This window comes from Salmo trutta, chromosome 16 (genome assembly GCF_901001165.1).
Source record: "Salmo trutta chromosome 16, fSalTru1.1, whole genome shotgun sequence".
NCBI classification, from domain to species: Eukaryota; Metazoa; Chordata; class Actinopteri; order Salmoniformes; family Salmonidae; genus Salmo; species Salmo trutta.
Window position 1 is genome coordinate 23687945 of NC_042972.1, and position 21314 is coordinate 23709258.

At 43.1% G+C, this 21314-nt stretch overlaps 1 protein-coding gene across 1 annotated transcript in view; it reads left to right on the plus strand.

Moving 5' to 3' along the window:
* LOC115150337 (isotocin receptor-like) overlaps positions 1–17790 on the plus strand; it is a 30170-nt gene extending 12380 nt beyond the window's left edge. Inside the window, exon 3 of the mRNA XM_029693526.1 lies at positions 15316–17790. Coding sequence (XP_029549386.1) covers positions 15316–15563 — 248 coding nt within the window. The 3' untranslated portion in view covers positions 15564–17790. The remainder of the gene's footprint in view (positions 1–15315) is intronic.
* Positions 17791–21314: the final 3524 nt, after the last annotated feature.

Consider the following 21314-nt stretch of genomic DNA (forward strand, 5'->3'; position numbering starts at 1 on the left):
CGACAGCTGGAGGGGGGTGGAGACAAGCACAAAGACAGGTGAAACAGATTAGGGTGTGACACCAGAATAAATTGTTGTGAAAGCCAATTATTGTTATTATATGCCTTATTCTTATCATATTATGTACTTCCAGATACATTTTGATGACAATATTTCTGAGATGAATGTTGTAAATAATCTTAACGCTACGACCGTGAAATGGTTTGAATGAGACTATTCCCCTAACCTTATTCTTTCAATAAAGTTATTGTGTTATTAAAATTATATTACTTGTTTATGTATTTCCTTATCATATGTATGGCAAAATGCTATTTGTCATTTGTTTTAGTGCAGACTTGTGTTTAATATACCATCCAGATAAGAAAGTGCTTGATCAAGGAACATACAGAAAAATACCATCGGTCCCTAAAACAGCTGTAACTTTTTCTCAGTAAAAGGTATTTCTATTCTGATTGTAGATGTTCAACCCTTCCAAACCAAGGAAGACTCAATATGCTCAAGGTTTTTCTCTATCTTCATTAGAAAGTTGTGTAAATGGCAGTTGTTTAGGAAAAAAGCATACACTATAATATATACTGCTCAAAAAAATAAAGGGAACACTTAAACAACACATCCTAGATCTGAATTAAATAAATAATCTTATTAAATACTTTTTTCTTTACATAGTTGAATGTGCTGACAACAAAATCACACAAAAATAATCAATGGAAATCCAATTTATCAACGCATGGAGGTCTGGATTTGGAGTCACACTCAAAATTAAAGTGGAAAACCACACTACAGGCTGATCCAACTTTGATGTAATGTCCTTAAAACAAGTCAAAATGAGGCTCAGTAGTGTGTGTGGCCTCCACGTGCCTGTATGACCTCCCTACAACGCCTGGGCATGCTCCTGATGAGGTGGCGGATGGTCTCCTGAGGGATCTCCTCCCAGACCTGGACTAAAGCATCCGCCAACTCCTGGACAGTCTGTGGTGCAACGTGGCATTGGTGGATGGAGTGAGACATGATGTCCCAGATGTGCTCAATTAGATTCAGGTCTGGGGAACGGGCGGGTCAGTCCATAGCATCAATGCCTTCCTCTTGCAGGAACTGCTGACACACTCCAGCCACATGAGGTCTAGCATTGTCTTGCATTAGGAGGAACCCAGGGCCAACCGCACCAGCATATGGTCTCACAAAGGGTCTGAGGATCTCATCTCGGTACCTAATGGCAGTCAGGCTACCTCTGGCGAGCACATGGAGGGCTGTGCTGCCCCCCAAAGAAATGCCACCCCACACCATGACTGACCCACCGCCAAACCAGTCATGCTGGAGGATGTTGCAGGCAGCAGAACGTTCTCCACGGCGTCTCCAGACTCTGTCACGTCTGTCACGTGCTCAGTGTGAACCTGCTTTCATCTGTGAAGAGCACAGGACGCCAGTTGCGAATTTGCCAATCTTGGTGTTCTCTGGCCAATGCCAAACATCCTGCACGGTGTTGGGCTGTAAGCACAACCCCCACCTGTGGACGTCGGGCCCTCATACCACCCTCATGGAGTCTGTTTCTGACCGTTTGAGCAGACACATGCACATTTGTGGCCTGCTGGAGGTCATTTTGCAGGGCTCTGGCAGTGCTTCTCCTGCTCCTCCTTGCACAAAGGCGGAGGTAGCGGTCCTGCTGCTGGGTTGTTGCCCTCCTAAGGCCTCCTCCACGTCTCCTGATGTACTGGCCTGTCTCCTGGTAGTGCCTCCATGCTCTGGACACTACGCTGACAGACACAGCAAACCTTCTTGACACAGCTCGCATTGATGTGCCATCCTGGATGAGCTGCACTACCTGAGCCACTTGTGTGGGTTGTAGACTCCGTCTCATGCTACCACTAGAGTGAAAGCACCGCCAGCATTCAAAAGTGACCAAAACATCAGCCAGGAAGCATAGGAACTGAGAAGTGGTCTGTGGTCCCCACCTGTAGAACCACTCCTTTATTGGGGGTTAATTTGCTAATTGCCTATGATTTCCACCTGTTGTCTATTCCATTTGCACAACAGCATGTGACATTTATTGTCAATCAGTGTTGCTTCCTAAGTGGACAGTTTGATTTCACAGAAGTGTGATTGACTTGGAGTTACATTGTGTTGTTTAAGTGTTCCCTTTATTTTTTTGAGCAGTGTATATAACACTTTCACAGGTGCTATTACTTGACTGATTACAATTAGATTGACGGTGTGCTATTGTATGTCATCATTTGATAGGGCTGTTTGTCAGCTTTCATAATGTGTATTATCTTTTTTCATATATGGTTTTACACCAGCAAATTATACTCATTAATGCACACGGCGGTCATGATCCAGCAAGAAATGGAACATTCCACTTAGTCTAGCTAAAATTAGCCAACTAGCTAACATTAGCATTAGCCACCTATCCACCTAGCTAACGTTAGCCACAACAAATTGGAATTCTTTACATATAAAACGTTTTTGCAAATTCGTAACATTTTGTATGAATTGCAATTCCTAAACATATTGTACGAATTGCAATTGGTAAAATATCATACAAATGGTCATTTGTAACATATCATACAAAATGGACATACATCCACAAATTAATACATACCATATGAAATGTAACATGTCATACTAATTGGACTGTCTATTTACTGTGTTACGTCTACCCCTGAGTCCAGGTTGGCTCCATACATTATGCACACACATGGGCTATGTAGAGTGAAAAAGGTGAAAGAACCCCCTCAAGTGTGCCCGGCAAAATTAAGCGTCATTGCAAAACAAGTAAGGGAGGCATGGAGAGTGACATCAACTGATAAGCTGTTATCCTCCTGTTTTTTTATTTAATTTTGTTTTGGTAGTTGGGAATTAGTTGGGGAATGTCTTGTATTAGACATGTTGTGCTCTTGTCTCTCTCCTGGTGCTATTTGTCCAGTGGTGTGTATTCAAGGATGCCAAGGAAAGCCAGACATCGACTCTCTCTGTGTTTCAAAATTTTCCTTCAATTTGGAAGAGGCTGAATGCATCTCACTGGAGAAAGCATCCAAGCGAAACAGCGCCCTTCTGTCTCTGTATGTGTTGCCCATCTATCTGACGCTGTCTGGTCAAAAAGAGAATGCAATTTTTGCTGTCGGTAGCATTGATACATTTAAAAAAATAATAATAGCCAATCAGCGTTGAGCTAAACTGAGCGAGCCCAACTGTGAATGGTCCTGGCGCACCAAAAAAAAGGGAAGCCAGTTTGGATTTGGCTTCACGCCAATCACACAGTAGTGGTGCGTTGGTAAAATCATTGGGGAAGCCTAGACATAAAAAAAGCCATATTACAACCTATGTGTTGTGATAATTGTGTTGTTTGCTCTATAACCTGTTAGTTCATATGCCTTGCCACTGTGATATTATATAGGCCTGAGGCCTAAAATAATTTCAACCCCACCTTTGTTACGTCACAAAACCGGAGAGCAAACTATGTCCACAAAGCATATTGCATGTAAAAAAAACAGTTACATTACCTACAGCATGGTCAAGCAAGTTAATGTTGCCGACTTTTTCGGACTACTAAACAACTATTGATTTAGAACCACAGAGAGTTACTGCAAGTCGCAAAGAAAACAGGAACTGCCGTCACTATTCCAGCACCATTTCAACTTCAACATTTCAACATCATCAAATCATCTATGCTTAGTCTAATACAGTGACAAATAAAAAAATATCAAAAACAATCAACGTAAGCTAAATACAATTTCGCTGTTCTGATTTACAGTTGAAGTCAGAAGTTTACATACACTTAGGTTGATGTCATTAAAACTCATTTTTCAACTATAGTTTTGGCAAGTCGGTTAGGACATCTACTTTGTGCATGACACAAGTCATTTTTCCAACAATTGTTTACAGACAGATTATGTCACTTATAATTCACTGTATCACTATTCCAGTGGGTCAGAAGTTTACATACAGACTGTGCCTTTAAACAGCTTGGAAAATTCCATAAAATTATGTCACGGCTTTGGAAGCTTCTGCTAAGGCTAATTGACATCATTTGAGTCAATTGGAGGTGTACCTGTGGATGTATTTCAAGGCCTACCTTCAAACTCTGTGTCTCTTTGCTTGACATCATGGGGAAATCAAAAGAAATCAGCCAAGACCTCCTAAAAAAAATTGTAGACCTCCACAAGTCTGGTTCATCTTTGGGAGCAATTTCTAAATGCCTGATGGTACCACGTTCATTTGTACAAACAATAGTACTCAAGTATAAACACCATGGGACCACGTAGCCGTCATACCGCTCAGGAAGGAGACACGTTCTGTCTCCAGGAGATGAACGTACTTTGGTGCGAAAGTGCAAATCAATCCCAGAACAACAGCAAAGGACCTTGTGAAGATGCTGGAGGAAACAGGAACAAAAGTATCTATATCCACAGTAAAGCGAGTCCTATATCAACATAACCTGAAAGGTCGCTCAGCAAGGAAGAAGCCACCACTCCAAAACTGCCATAAAAAGCCAGACTATGGTTTGCAACTGCACATGGGAACAAAGATCATACTCTTTGGAGAAATGTCCTCTTGTCTGATGAAACAAAATAGAAATGTTTGGCCATAATGACCATCGTTATGTTTGGAGGAAAAAGGGGGAGGCTTGCAAGCCGAAGAACACCATCCCAACCGTGAAGCATGGGGGTGGCAGCATCATGTTGTGGGGTGCTTTGCTGCAGGAGGGACTGGTGCGCTTCACAAAATAGATGGCATCATGAGGAGGACAATTATGTGGATATATTGAAGCAACATCTCAAGACATCAGTCAGGAAGTTAAAGCTTGGTCGCAAATGGGTCTTCCAAATGGACAATGACCCCAAGCATACTTCCAAAGTTGTGGCAAAATGGCTTAAGGACAACAAAGTCAAGGTATTGGAGTGACCATCACAAAGCCCTGACCTCAATCCTATAGAACATTTGTGGGCAGAACTGAAAAAGCGTGTGCGAGCAAGGAGGCCTACAAGCCTGACTCAGTTACACCAGCTCTGTCAGGAGGAATGGGCCAAATTTCACCCAACTTATTGTAGGAAGCTTGTGGAAGGCTACAATTTAAAGGCAATGCTACCAAATAATAATTTTGTGTATGTAAACGTCTGACCCAATGGGAATGTGATGAAAAAAATAAAAGCTGAAATAAATAATTCTCTCTACTATTATTCTGACATTTCACATTCTTAAAATAAAGTGGTCATCCTAACTTACCTAAGACAGGGAATTTTTACTAGGATTAAATGTCAGGAATTGTGAAAAACTGAGTTTAAATGTATTTGGCTAAGGTGTATGTAAACTTCCGACTTCAACGATGTGTGTGTGCATGTGTAGAAAAAACATGTTCACTCCCCCTACTTGTAAAGAAACACAAATGCCATCCTCCTCTCTTTCATGTTGACAACATGGTATATGACTCTGTCATATAGTACATGATTTGAGTTTTTGTTGTCCTAGACCACTTGGCTAAAATGCTTACTCACTAGCCTAACTGTCTTTCATGGGCAACGATGAGCCAGCTAATTAACATTTTGAACTTACATTCTCTCATGCCAGGGGCACAATATAAGAATTTATGGTTGGAATAGAATCGCCCTTGTAATCATTTGTCAGTACAGAGAATGAAGTAAAACCACAAGGCCAAATCCCTATCTCCATCCATGGCCAATTTAGGATAGGCAATTTTTAGCTAGCTAGCCACTGGAGGACAACGTCACAACGACACATGTATATACACTTACATACTGTATGTTCACTGCACCTGCTCTGCATATAAAGGCAGTATATATTACAGTTGTTGTATATACACAAAGTCCAAATACAGTCAGTTTTTTTATACAGATATCATACATTCTACCCAAAAACATATCACATACACTACATGACCAGAAGTCTGTGGACACCTGCTCGTTGAACATCTCATTCCAAAGTCATGGGCATTAATATGGAGTTGGTCCCCGCTTTGGTGCCATAACAGCCTCCACTCTTCTGGGAAGGCTTTCCACTTGATGTTGGAGCATTGCTGCGGGGACTTGCTTTCATTCAACCACAAGAGCATTAGTGAGGTTGGGCCCTATGCATTCTGGCAGAAATTTGACGAACAGACTTGTTGGAAAGGTGGCATCCTATGACGGTGCCACGTTGAAAGTCACTAAGCTCTTCAGTGAGGCCATTTTCGCACCAACGTTTGTCTATGGAGATTGCATGGCTGTGTGCTCAATTTTATACACCTCTCAGCAACGGGTGTGGCTGAAATAGCCGAATCCACTCATTTGAAGCGGTGTCCACATACTTTTGTATATATAGTGTATCACTGGAATGGCCCAAACAAAAACCACCAAGCTCAAAGTTGATATATGATGTTGTTACAATCCATAAATACACCTCAAAATGGAAATAACCAAATGAGGCGAAGAGTAGGAGAAAGTAGCAGTTATACATTTCAAAGCCCTGCAGGGCCTTTCTAGAGCTAGGGAGGGTAAATGTACTGTGACATCAAAGTGTTCCTTCTACTCTGTCACCTTATGGGGACCTAGGGGGCCTCATGTCCTGATTTGTGTCTTTTCTGTATAATAGCATAATTTGTCAGGAGATTTGCTCCTCTTATCTTAAGCTTTCCTCCTTTAAAGGGGAGCTCAGGGGAGTCCATCTGCTCCAGACCACATTTCAACCATCACTCTGTGTTGCTAGCCACTGCAGCAGGTGCCATCCATTAAACAATGGATCCCAATGGAGCTATATCATAAATGACTCAGATAAATTAAAATTCAAAATCCTTATTGACTTGGAAGGAAGTCAGCCTTTGGACCTCTGGGTATGGAGAAGGCTAGGAGCAACTCAAGTTTTGAATCAGCAACAAAAGAATGTTTGAAAGTTTCATCCCCCTTTTTTGTTCACCCACTCATCATTAAGATGGGATTTCATAATATTTGAAATATTTTCACATACTTCGACTGTGATATGTGGTTATCTCACCTAGCTATTTTAAGATGAATTCACTAACCATAAGGCGCTCTGGATAAGAGCATCTGCTAAATGACTAAAAAAGTAAAAAAAAGTTCAAGTATGCTCGATTGAGCTTGCATGTTATAATGAACCAATAGTAAAATCCCAAAATGCGAACCCAGCCCACTTGGCAATCCAGGCAGGCTAAAGCAAACCCTCAATGTATTAAAACGTTTCAAAACATTTTTGAACATCTTGTGGTTATTATGGCCATACCTTAGGCCTTCAATCCATAAGTGATATAGATGGCGACTGTGGCAATGAATTGCATCAGTCTGCCTGAGCTGTTACCATGAGCCTATTTGACAGCTTAACTCTGAACGCCTGTCAGGGCCACTAATGTGGAGGAGGACAGTGGATATATGACTCTGTCGTTTGGCGTGTGATTCGTTCTCTGGATGGTGAGACAACACCATGAGCTAATCCATGCTTCATAATGGCCATGGACTTCTATGCTAGGCTATGCTGCAATACAAGGCCTGTGTCTTTGCACAAATTAAGATCCATGACCTTTCTATCTTCCTTTCTTTTTCTGTCTCTCTCGCTCGCTCTGTATCTCACGCACACACACACAAACTGCAGATTCATTATCTCAAGTCAAGTGGAGATGGCACAACACAATATTAATTGGCTGAAGGAATAACACTGACACACTGAAAGTAACTGAATTAGATCAAAACATCAGAGAAACCTGACAAGTAAAAAACCTGCCTCTCACTGTGCATATTAATAAATGATTAGGAGAAACTATTAAGACATGGGTACATGCATGTCTTACCATGCTGACTTGTAATTGACACCTGGCTGTTCAGCTCTCAACTCTCCTATCAGATTATCAGTTCATTGAGTCCTATTCATAGAAATAAACACTCTTAGAAAAAAGGGTTCGCAAAGAGTTCTTCAGCTATCTCCATAGGAGAAGCCTTTTTGGTTCCAGGTAGAACCCTTTTGCATTCCATGTAAAACCCTCTGTGGAAAGGGTTCTACATGGAACCCAAAACTGTTCTCTGTGGAACCAAAACGGTTCTACCTGGAATCAAAAATGGTTCTTCAAAGGGTTCTCCTATGGGGAGAGTAATGAAGGCATTCTATTTCTCGAGTTGTACTGTAGGATTAGGTACTGCTGCAATCTTCTTTAGGATCAAATCACTTCAATACCAGATATAGTTTTCCTTTAAGGCCTTGTGTCCTATATGTCTTTATAGCCTAATGTATATTCAACTGTCTAGAGAGAGAGAGAGAGAGAGAGAGAGAGAGAGAGAGAGAGAGAGAGAGAGAGAGAGAGAGAGAGAGAGGTCGTCGGTTAAGGAGGACCAAAACGCAGCAGGTATGTGCAGGCTCATCTTGAGTTTTATTAACTATCAAAAATGAACGTACAAAAATAACAAAAAAACACGAACGATCAACAAAAACAGTCTGGTAAGGCACAAGGCGAAACACAGAACAATCACCCACCAATAACAAACAAACACACCCTAATATATGGGACTCTCAATCAAAGGCAGATAGACAACACCTGCCTTCAACTGAGAGTCCCAACCCCAATTAACCAAACATAGAAAACGACACACTAGACTCAACATAGAATACATGAAACTCACCCAGTGCCCAAAACCCCGGAATACTAAATCAAATGCCCTCCTAACTCATACAACACCCAGAACCACAAAACAAATACCCTCTGCCATGTCTTGACAAAACTACAATACTAATTAACCCTTATACTGGCCAGGACGTGACAGTCCCCCCCCTTAAAGGTGCTAAGCACCTTAAAAACAAAAAAAACAACAACCCCAAACAACAACAACAACAAAAAATTCCCCCTTACTAAAGGGAGGGAAGGGAGGGTGGCTGCCGTCAATGACGGCACTGTGCTACACCCCCCCTCCCCAACCCACCTATATCAGGAGGTGGCTCCGGTTCTGGCCGTTCCAGGCAGTCGGGCCAGTCTGGCCGCTCGGGGCAGTCTGGCAGCTCAGTGCAGTCTGGCAGCTCGGTGCAGTCTGGCAGCTCGGTGCAGTCTGGCAGCTCGGGACAGTCTGGGCAGTCTGGCAGCTCGGGACAGTCTGGCAGCTCGGGACAGTCTGGGCAGTCTGGCAGCTCGGGACAGTCTGGGCAGTCTGGCCACTCGGGACAGTCTGGGCAGTCTGGCCACTCGGGACAGTCTGGGCAGTCTGGCCACTCGGGACAGTCTGGGCAGTCTGGCCACTCCGGCAGTTCAGCGCAGTCTGGCCACTCCGGCAGTTCAGCGCAGTCTGGCCACTCCGGCAGTTCAGCGCAGTCTGGCCACTCCGGCAGTTCAGCGCAGTCTGGCCACTCCGGCGACTGTTGACTGGCGGGCAGCTCCGGCGACTGTTGACTGGCGGGCAGCTCCGGCCGACTGTTGACTGGCGGGCAGCTCCGGCGACTGTTGACTGGCGGGCAGCTCCGGCGACTGTTGACTGGCGGGCAGCTCCGGCGACTGTTGACTGGCGGGCAGCTCCGGCGACTGTTGACTGGCGGGCAGCTCCGACGACTGTTGACTGGCGGGCAGCTCCGACGACTGTTGACTGGCGGGCAGCTCCGACGACTGTTGACTGGCGGGCAGCTCCGACGACTGTTGACTGGCGGGCAGCTCCGACGACTGTTGACTGGCGGGCAGCTCCGACGACTGTTGACTGGCGGGGCTGGGTTTACGCACTTGAAGGCTAGTGCGGGGAGCGGGAACAGGACGAGTCGGACTGGGTTGACGCACTTCCGAGTCCGCACGAGAGACAGGAGCTGGAAACCCAGGGCTATGGAGGCGCACAGCCGGTCTAGATCTTACCTCCAGCACAACCCGCCTTGGCTGGATGCTCGTACAGGGCAGACTGGGCTGTGCCGGGGCTTGATGGTAGCCGTGCGTAGAGCAGGAGTTGGGTAGCCTGGTCCTCGGAGGCGTACCTGCGACCAGATGCGCTGCGCAGGCATCCTCCTAACCAGGCTGGATGCCCGCTCTAGCACGGCACCTGCGAGGGGCTGGAATAACTCGCACCGGACTGTGCGTGCGTATGGGTGAGATAGTGCGCTTCTCAGCGAAACATAGCGCTCTCCACCCCATACGCTCCTCCATATAACCACGGGTAGCTGGCTTCCGGCTCTTCCTACGCCTAGCCAAACTACCCGTGTGCCCCCCCCAAAAAAATTCTTGGGGGTGCCTCTCGTGCTTCTCCCTCAGCGCGTCCATGGCCTCGTACCTCCGCCTCTCTGCCTTGGCTGCCTCAATTTCCCACTGCGGGCGGCGATAATCCCCAGCCTGGTGCCAAGGTCCGGCCCCGTCTAGAACTTCCTCCCAGGTCCACTTCTCCCGCCAGTCCAACTCGAAGTCCCTCTGCTCCTTCCTCTGCTGCTTGGTCCATAGTTGGTGGGTGATTCTGTCACGGTTGTCGTCGGTTAAGGAGGACCAAAACGCAGCAGGTATGTGCAGGCTCATCTTGATTTTTATTAACTATCAAAAATGAACGTACAAAAAAACACGAACGATCAACAAAAACAGTCTGGTAAGGCACAAGGCGAAACACAGAACAATCACCCACCAATAACAAACACAAACACACCCTAATATATGGGACTCTCAATCAAAGGCAGATAGACAACACCTGCCTTCAACTGAGAGTCCCAACCCCAATTAACCAAACATAGAAAACGACACACTAGACTCAACATAGAATTCATGAAACTCACCCAGTGCCCAAAACCCCGGAATACTAAATCAAATGCCCTCCTAACTCATACAACACCCAGAACCACATAAAACAAATACCCTCTGCCACGTCCTGACCAAACTACAATACTAATTAACCCTTATACTGGCCAGGACGTGACAGAGAAGCTGTCAGCAGGTCTCATCTTCAACCCCGGCTCTGATCATAACTCATGCAGACAGGGAGTGGGAGGGAAGATGTACACACTCACTTTATCACCCTCACATACAGTACTGTATAGGGAATGGAAAACTGCCATTATTCTTTCTATAATTCCTTCGCTTATTTAGGTGTTATATACGTTATATGCTTAGGAAACTAAAGAGTTGAAAGTTCTCTGAAGATGGTGGATTAAATTGCAAGCCCACTTGATGCATTTGCTAGGGTCCATTATTATGTTATTTAACTTAATTAACTGCATCCAACTTTATAAATGTATGCACTTTTCCCCCAGAGACCAAAAATGATTTATTACTTGCTGATCTTTTCATGAATTAAATAACACTCACTTCATCAGACTAGTTTATTGGTACGTACAACAGCTTATTGGTACATACAGTGCCTTCGGAAAGTATTCAGACCCCTTGACTTTTTCCACATTTTGTTACGTTACAGCCGTATTCTAAAAAGGATTAAAGAAAAAAAATCCTCACCAATCTACACACAATACCTCATAATGACAAAGCAAAAACTAGTTTTTAGAAATTTTTGCTAATTTATAAAACCTAAAAAACAGAAAAACAGCCTCTAAAAACGGAAATGGCGACAGTCACTTGTTTTTTTCTTGATTATGATTGATAAGTATTCAGACCATTTGCTATGTGACTCGAAATTGAACTCAGTTGCATCCTGTTCCCATTGATCATCCTTGTTTCTAAAAACTTGATTGGAGTCCACCTGTGGTAAATTCAATTGACTGGAAATGATTTAGAAAGGCACACACGTGTCTATATAAGGTCCCACAGTTGACAGTGCATATCAGAGCAAAAACCAAGCCATGAGTTCAAAGGAATTGTCCGTAGAGCTTTGAGATGGGATTGTGTTGAGGCACAGATCTTGGGAAGTGTACCAAAACATTTCTGAAGCATTGAAGGTAACTAAGAACACAGTGGCCTCCATCATTCTTAAATGGAAGAAGTTTAGAACCACACGGACTCTTCCTAGAGCTGGCTACCCGACCAAACTGAACAATCGGGGGAGAAGGGTCTTAGTCAGGGAGGTGACCAAGAACCCGATGGTCACCCAGACAGAGCTCTAGAGTTCTTCTGTGGAGATGGGAGAACCTTTCAGAAGGACAACTATATCTGCAGCTTTCCACCAATCAGACCTTTATGGTAGAGTGGCTAGACGGAAGCCACTCCTCAATAAATGCATGACAGCCCACTTGGAGTTTGCCAAAGGCACCTAAAGACTCTCAGACCATAAGAAAGAAGATTCTCTGGTCTGATGAAACCATGATTGAACTCTTTGGCCTGAATGCCAAGCGTCATGTCTGGAGGAAACCTGGCACCATCTCTACGGTGAAGCATGGTGGTGGAGGCATAAATGCTTTGGGGATGTTTTCAGCGGCAGTGACTGGGAGACTAGTCAGGATCGAGGGAAAGATGAATGGATTAAAGTACAGAGAGCTCCTTGCTGAAAACCTGCTCCAGAGCGCTCAGGACATCAAACTGGGGCGAAGCTTCACCTTACAACAAGACAACAACCCTGAGCAAACAGCCAAGACAACACAGGAGTGGCTTCGGGACAAGTCTCTGAATGTCCTTGAGTGGCCTAGCCAGAGCCCGGACTTGAACCCGATTGAACATCTCTGAAGAGAATAAAAAAATATCTGTGCAGCAACACTCCCTATCCAACGTGACAGAGCTTGAGAGGATCTGCAGAGAAGAATTGGAGACGCTCCTCAAATACAGGTGTGCAAGCTTGTAGCGTCATACCCAAGAAGACTCGAGGGTGTATATGCTGCCAAAGGTGCTTCAACAAAGTTCTGACTGAATACTTATGTAAATGTGATATTTCAATTTTTGCTTTGTCATTATGGGGTATTGTGTGTAGATTGATGAGGGGGAAAAAACAATTTAATCAAATTTAGAATAAGGATGTAACGTAATAACATTTGGAAAAAGTCAAGGTGTCTGAATACTTTCCGAATGCTCTGTACAATTGAAGGCAATAGACAACTTCTCTGATAGGAAATGGCCTATTAGATATATAATTTTGACTAATCGATATTAGTCAAAATTGACTGCAGAGTGTAAATAGGATAATTTTGGTCATAAATTCAGTCTCATCCAAAACAGAGATTTGTTAGTGAGTTTATCATGATTTACTGTTGAGGGTTGGGTTTTGATTTTGACAATGCTCACTTGTCCACTTAGGGATACAAAGCTGCGTTGATTGGGCTTTTTCCATTCTTACAGAACAGACCTGGCCATCAGAGCAGAGGATCTGACTTTGTTTACATAAGACATTATGTTGCACATGTTTTAACTTAGAAATACTGCACCAAACTTGAGGAAGTAATACTGGCTTTGTTCCTATGGTGTCTCATGGGGGACAAACATCAGTAACTGCCACATCGAACCACATTCCCCAAGACTGAATTGAAATTAGCCTTTTTCTTTTTTTGTCCATCAAACTTCATGGTTCCATCTATATCTCTGTTCCCATATGGCAGTGGGGGTTTCCCTTTCCTTTCCTCCGTTCCACCAATATGTAAGACACACCACAGCCAGACCAGGGATCACTATGATTTGTTGATTTGTTTTGTTCTAGAAAGCCAACTGTTTTCAGCTGCTGCTCTCCGAAAGGAGATTAAAGGGTCCCACTATTCAGCAAGAATAGGAGCAAGACAAGTTTCATTCCATCAGCCTGATGGCTGATGAACATTGGGACATAGGACAGATGCAGGCCCAATTCATGGTCGGACTGTCACGCCCTGACCATAGAGAGCCCTTTTATTTCTCTATTTTGGTTAGGTCAGGGTGTGATTTGGGTGGGCATTCTAGATTTTTAATTTCTATGTTCTATTCTATGTTTTCTATTTCTTTGTGTTTGGTTCCTAATATGGTTCCTAATCAGAGGCAGCTGTCTATCGTTGTCTCTGATTGGGAATCATACTTAGGCAGCCCTTTTTCCCAGCTTCAGTTGTGGGATCTTGTTTTTGTATAGCTGTTAGAAGCCTGCAAGACTTTTTGTTTGTTGTGTTGTTTATAGTTTTTTTTCCTCGTTCACCTTAAATAAAATTATGATGAACCCAACTTACGCTGCGCCTTGGTCTACCCATAACGACAAACGTTACACGGACAATAGGCCAGAGACTTTTAATATGTGGAAATGGAAATGTGCAACGTGTGCTAACTTTCCGGTTTTCTGTACTGCATGTCATATATTGTGTGTTTGTGTATTTGTATGCTGACGTCACAAAATAAATGTCCATGTAAATGGACAATAAAATATGTCATAACATACTATATCTAAGAGGAGCAGAGGCATATGGAAGGAGAGAGAGAGAGCTAGAGAGAGATGGAGGAGGTTCCATCTCAAACCTATGCCAATTCTGTTCACTTTAAACTCATTTAGTGAAATGTCAGATCGCCAGTAGGGATTCATCTAATGGCTTCAAAGGTCACAGTACATACACACACCGTCCTTCCCACATCAGTGTCCTATTGAGTTTGTTTTTGTTTCACACAGTAAACATTGCTTCGTTGGGTACCCAAATTCATTAGGTACTACATTCATGTAGTGCAAGAAGAATGGTGTTTTTGACTAAACCGGAACTCCGGTTACCGGGTTTGGTTGAATAGTGCCCCAGATGCCTGGAGAGAAGAATGTCAGATGATAGTTTGCTGTTTTTGAATAACAAGATGATGATTGTTGTGCATGAATGCCTGCCAAAGTATAGCAGTTTATCGAAAACAGATTGTTATTGCTCTTTCAAGTTTGGCAGTTTGAATGCACATCAAACTTGACAATCTGTCACGTCCTGACCAGTAGAGGGTGTAGTTGGGTCAGGACGTGGCAGAAGGGAGTGTGTGTTTTTTATTGTTTCATTGATTTTGGCCATGTGACTTCCAATCAGGCACAGCTGTAGAGGGTTGTGGTTGATTGGGAGTCACACATAAGTTGCCTACGTTTCCTTTGTGTTTCGTGGGTAATTGTTCTTGTCATTGTGGTTGCACCTGACAGGACTGTGTTGGCTGTCAGTTTTGTTGTTTTTGTAAATTGCATAGTGTTCGTGTAATTAAATATGACGAACCCTAACTCCGCCGCATTTTGGTCCACTTCTTCCTCAGACAACCGTTACACAATCAATCAATTGCTATTAAAATTAACTATGGTGCAAAGATTGCACTGTACCAATTTGCAGTCAAGGCAACAAGTATATATTTCGGACAAGGAGAAATATTTGTACTTTCTATACTGTAGGTACCCTATTGTGTTTTGGCGTTGGTAAAAGCTGTGATAGACTTATTGTATCTACATGTATATTGAAAGTTGTCGGCAGTTGAAAATGACAGTCTTCAGAAAGCTTTCTATTTGACTTCAATGTCTCTTTCATTCTCTCGCTCTATCCTAGACGTGGCGTTTATCATCGCCATGCTACTGGCCAGCCTGAACAGCTGCTGTAACCCGTGGATCTATATGTTCTTCGCTGGCCACCTGTTTCACGACCTGATGAGGTGCTTTGTCTGCTGCTCCTCACAGTACCTGAAGGCCTCACGGTGCGGAGGATTTGACCACCAGCAGAGCCGCAGGAGCCTTTCCACCTATGCCGTCAAGGACCATAGTAGTCAGAGGAGCGTCACTCAGACCTCCAGCACATGAGGAGTGAGGACCATGGAGGAGATGAGTTGGGGTGGGACAGGTTCTCCCTACCCCCGAAAGCCATTCTTTATACCAGTCAGAGGAGCATCACACAGCCCTTCAGTTCATAAGGACCATGGGAACACCAGAAGAGGCCTGGTGTGAGGTACTCTCTAACCCTCAATGACCTTCTCCATCACACAGACTCTAGAGGAGGACTATGAGAGGAGAGGGGGTTGGTTGGGGACTCTCTACCCCCTAATGGACTTAAGCCCTATTCGCACTGGACTAGTATTACTATAGAACGTCAGTTATGTAATTATTATCCTAGAATGTCTGTTTTTCCATTGGACGATTCAGACAGGATTAGTTTACCATCTGCCCCTGTATTTGTTTTTTCTCATTCAGATTTGAGCGTTATGATGGAAGCCTGGAGGCGGTCCTAGGCATGAAGATATTTAAACGTGTCTAGGGATAGGTCTCTTTCAGGATATCTGGCCACCCTCAGTTCGAAAGTCAAAATAATATCAATAAGAACCATGAACTGTGTACAGATATCTAATTAACATATTTGACAATTTGTTATTGAATGGGCACAATATCATCATCAAGAGAAATGGGCACAGGGAAGTTGATATATGACAAAACAGGTCATTAATCTGTAGGCTACGTGCATAGCACTTTGTTTAAAGCAATTTGTTCCCATGTTCTTCCCAAACTGCGTGCAGCACCTATTAAACTCTGTAATATCCCTCAAAACACAGGGATGTCGATTCACACGGGATAAGTCGATTTTTGGGATTGGAATAATAACCTCCCCACCAAGTAAAAATGACTGGCATGGCAGATTCGGACGGGACTAAATTTATGTTGTTTTGTACTCGTGCATTTCATTACATTACCCTACCTCCCCCAGTGAAACGAATCCTGTCTGAATAGGGCTTTAGACCTTCACCACACAGACCTTCACCACACAGACCTTCACCATCATCCAGGGAAGTGGAGTGGGCCTGGGCCAGGTACCAGCCAGAGGAGCATCACACAGACCTCCAGCACATGATGACCATGGAGAGAGGTTGAGTTGGGCATTCTCGAAACCTAATAGACCTTCTTCATGTAAGATTGGAGGTGGGACAGGTACTCTCTAATCCTGAAAGACCTTCATCCAAGGCTGCAGAGTTGGGTGGGACAGGTACCCTGTAAGCCCAAAAGAGACCTTCTGCGTGCAAAGATCTGCAGTTGGGTTGGCCAGGTACTCTCTATTCCTGACACAAACCTTCATCGTGTAAAGAACAGGAGTGGGTGGCCAGATACCCTGTAAGAAACCTTGAAAGAGACCCTCAACATTTGAGGGACAGGACTGGGGTGGCCAGATACCCTGAAAGAGACCTTAAAAGAGACACTCAGCATGTGAGGGACAGGACTGGGGTGGCCAGATATCTTAAGAGATACTTACATCATGCAAGGCCCCACAGAAGGTTGTCCAAGATGTACCCTCTACCCCTCACATCGGTCACCATGTAACACCCAGAGGAGGAATCCATTACGTAACTCTCCACTCCACACAGAATACTCAAGCCCTGGAAGTGGGTTATCTTGACATGGTCATTTTGGGGGTGAACTTGTGTCTCTATCTCCATGGCACACCCTTTCACGACCATCCACTAGTGATTTCACTATATCCATTGTGTCCCTCTAGAATAGATTATCACCCCCCCACACACACACACTTAATTAAGCTCCTACTGTAGTCACACTCTCCAGCACTTTACCCGAAATCCCTCTAAAATGTAAATTGTATGTGGAATAGATTTATTTTGCCCTTAGGTTCTGTCAAGTTATGGTATACCTTTGTAGACAAGATATACATTTCCGGTTTTATTTCAGTTTTACAGAATATACAGCTGTGGATCAGGTTGTCAGTCAGTGTGTACCAGAACTCAAATGATTTATTCTTTACCTGTATGTCTTTTTCAGGAAAAGACATACAGGCGCAACCTTTTCCCCTCCTACCTCTTCCCCAGCAAAAAGGTTGTATTGGATTCTTATTGTGTTTTCTAACACTTGATATACAATTTCTTTCTATACACAGCTCTGTGACTCTGAATATTTCTCAGGTCTAGGTAGAGAGCAGAGCTTTTTAGCAGAGCTTGTTCACAACAAGCTGACCTTTCAGTCACCACAATAACAAAATGGGAAATAGAAATAGAATGAAGTTTCACTAACTTATTATCTTGGTGACCTTACTGCTCAGTCAGGGATATTGGATTGTTATTGATCTCTATACAGAGAGATGTTAGATTATATTGCCTACATCTTCAAACCATGGAGGGAATATTAAAGACTTTATTGTTTATTGACTTTATTGTTATTTGTCTAAGGCTGTGTGTCCCAAATGGCACCCTATTCCCTACAGTGCACTACTTTTGACCAGGGCCTATAGGGTTCCGGTCAAAAGTAGTGTGCTATATAAGGAATAAGGTGCCATAAAGTGTCTTTGATAGACAAATAACAATTAAGTATCTTTGATATCCCCAAAGCTACAGACATACTGTAGCTTTGTAAAATAAGAAAATATGGACTAAATTTTAAATGTGCTCCAACACTATTGACTGTGTCTTTCTTCTTTATCGTTGTGTGGGTGATTAGATCAACGCAGATGTTCATTTGTGTATATATGTATCCTCTCATTCACATTCACCTTTCCGATTTATACCTTACAGTGTTCATAATATATTCAGAAAGTAAAGATTCTCCCTTTGTATCAACAATTTTTTTGAATGTAAGTATATTAAATGTATCACTAATGTATGATAAAAAATAAAACATTTGTGTCTGCAAAATGTTCAGTTATGCATAGATAGAGGAGCTTGGTCAATCCATACTCAATCATTTAAGCAGTCAGATTGATGTCAGTATAATTATAAAAGGTGTCACATTTGTGAAGGTCTTGGATTACTCAAGTCCTCTCAATGTCTATGATATGATTCAGATTAAGTCACTCCCTGTGAGGGAGCTGAGAACAACAAGCAGAGGATGGAAAACTTGCCCTGTAGTTCCTCCTAGTGGCCAGAAAGGTTTGTAGGTCTTTCAAAAAAGTGTGGTTACAGTCAGAAGCTATAACCCAGACACGTCACAGAGGCTATAAGCATCCATTGAAGTGTCAGTTTAGAATGTTTTCTCACCACCAAATACGATAGTCGCAGGTAGTGGGAGAGGATGGAACTAGGTGAAACTTTTTCTGTTCCCAAACCTAGAATCTGTTACGAACACAGCGCAAGTTTTATAGACTTGACACTTTGCCAAAGTAAAAAAAATTGCATTGTTTAGGAGTGCAAGGTCGAATTGAGTTTGTGCACACGCACTTCACAGACGAGGCGTTCCCTAACGGAAATATGCAAATATATGCTACAACGCAGCAATAGGATCTCGCTAGCTCGTGCTTGGCTTTGCCCACCTTGCTTGTTCTGCCACCTATGCATTATTTTCTCCTACTGCAAAAGACACAGACAAACTATCTTGGGTTAATTATAAATATCTTTCAGTGGGCTTTCTCTGTAGCTGGACATGTTCACCAGGGCACGTAACAGAACATGCTTTAAAGCATTTTACAATGTAAATCTAAAATTAGTGTTTCCTATTGGACAAGTTCAGGTAGTCACTCCCTGTTTCAATCAATTTTCTTCCATTTGATGCCTAATGAACACGACCCTGGTGTCGGTTATAACCTTTGTGTTTACAGATCCATGTCTGGAGTGTGCCTTGGAGTGATGACACTTTTTTTTATGTTTAACGTAGAGGATTTAATGGTGTATCTTTAGATCAGATAACAGAATATTCCTCCTCCTTTGTTGATGCGTTAGTTGGGATGAATAAAATCAAACTTGGCATCTTTATACAGGTAATTTCTAGATCATCAGATTCTTCTTTGACTTGGATAAACATGCTGTGAATTCGTATATATTGCAATTCCATATCACACACGCATGCAGTTGAAGTCGGAGGTTTAATACACCTTAGCCAAGAATAATTCTCTGTCTTTGGTCAGTTAGGATCACCACTTTATTTTAAGAATGTGAAATGTCAGAATAATAGTAGAGAGAATGATTTATTTCAGCTTTTATTTCTTTCATCACATTCCCAGTGGGTCAGAAGTTTGCATACACTCAATTAGTATTTGGTAGCATTGCCGTTAAATTGTTTAACTTGGGTCAAACGTTTCGGGAAGCTTTCCACAAGCTTCCCACAATAAGTTGGGTGAAATTTGGCCCATTCCTCCTGACAGAGCTGGTGTAACTAAATCAGGCTTGTAGGCCTCCTTGCTCGCACACACGTTTTCAGTTCTTCCCACAAATGTTCTATAGGATTGAGGTCAGGGCTTTGTGATGGCCACTCCAATACCTTGACTTTGTTGTCCTTAAGCCATTTTGCCACAACTTTGGAAGTATGCTTGGGGTCATTGTTCATTTGGAAGAACCATTTGCGACCAAGCTTTAACTTCCTGACTGATGTCTTGAGATGTTGCTTCAATATATCCATATAATTTTCCTTCCTCATGATGCCATCTATTTTGGGAAGTGCACCAGTCCCTCCTGCAGCAAATCACCCCCACAACATGATGCTGCCACCCCCGTTCTTCACGGTTAGGATGGTGTTCTTCAGCTTGAAAGCCTCCCCCCTTTTCCTCCAAACATTACGCTGGTCATTATGGCCAAACAGTTCTATTTTTTGTTAAATCAGATCAGAGGACATTTCTCCAAAAACTACGGTCTTTGTCCCTATGTGCAGTTGCAAACCGTAGTCTTGCTTTTTTATGTCGGTTTTGGAGCAGTGGCTTCTTCCTTGCTGAGCGGCCTTACAGATTATGTCGATATAGGACTCGTTTTACTGTGGATGTAGATACTTTGAACCTGTTTCCTCCAGCATCTTCACAAGGTCCTTTGCTGTTGTTCTGGGATTGATTTGCACTTTTCGCACCAAAGTATGTTCATCTCTAGGAGACAGAACGCATCTCCTTCCTGAGCGGTATGATGGCTGCATGGTCTCGTGGTGTTTATACTTGCATACTATTGCTTGTACAGATGAACGTGGTACTTTCAGGCGTTTGGAAATTGATCCCACGGATAAACCAGACTTGTGGAGGGTCTACAATGTATTTACTGATGTCTTGGCTGATTTCTTTAGATTTTCCCATGATGTCAAGCAAAGATACACTGAGTTTGAAGGTAGGCCTTGAAATACATCCACAGGTACACCTCCAATTGACTCAAATTATGTCAATTAGCCTATCAGAAGCTTCTAAAGCCATTACATCATTTTCTGGAATTTTCCAAGCTGTTTAAAGGCACAGTCAACTTAGTGTATGTAAACTTCTGACCCACTGGAATAGTGATACAATGAATTATAAGTGAAAGAATCTGTCTGTAAACAATTGTTGAAAAAATGAGTGTGTCATGCACAAAGTAGATGCCCTAACCGACTTGCCAAAACTATAGTTTGTTAACAAGAAATTTGTGGAGTGGTTGAAAAACAAGTTTCAATGACTCCAACCTAAGTGTATGTAAACTTCCCTTCGACTTCAACTGTAGATACTGTACGTTACATATAACCTTCACCACTGGCACTGAGACATGTTTGTGTAGATCCATCTGGCCTCACCCTTGCCTGAGCATACCGGGAATTCTTTCACTGAATATTTTCCATATCAGTTACATACAGTACTGTCGGCAGATTCTATGTAACAACGAGCGCTAAAGACAGACATCACATATA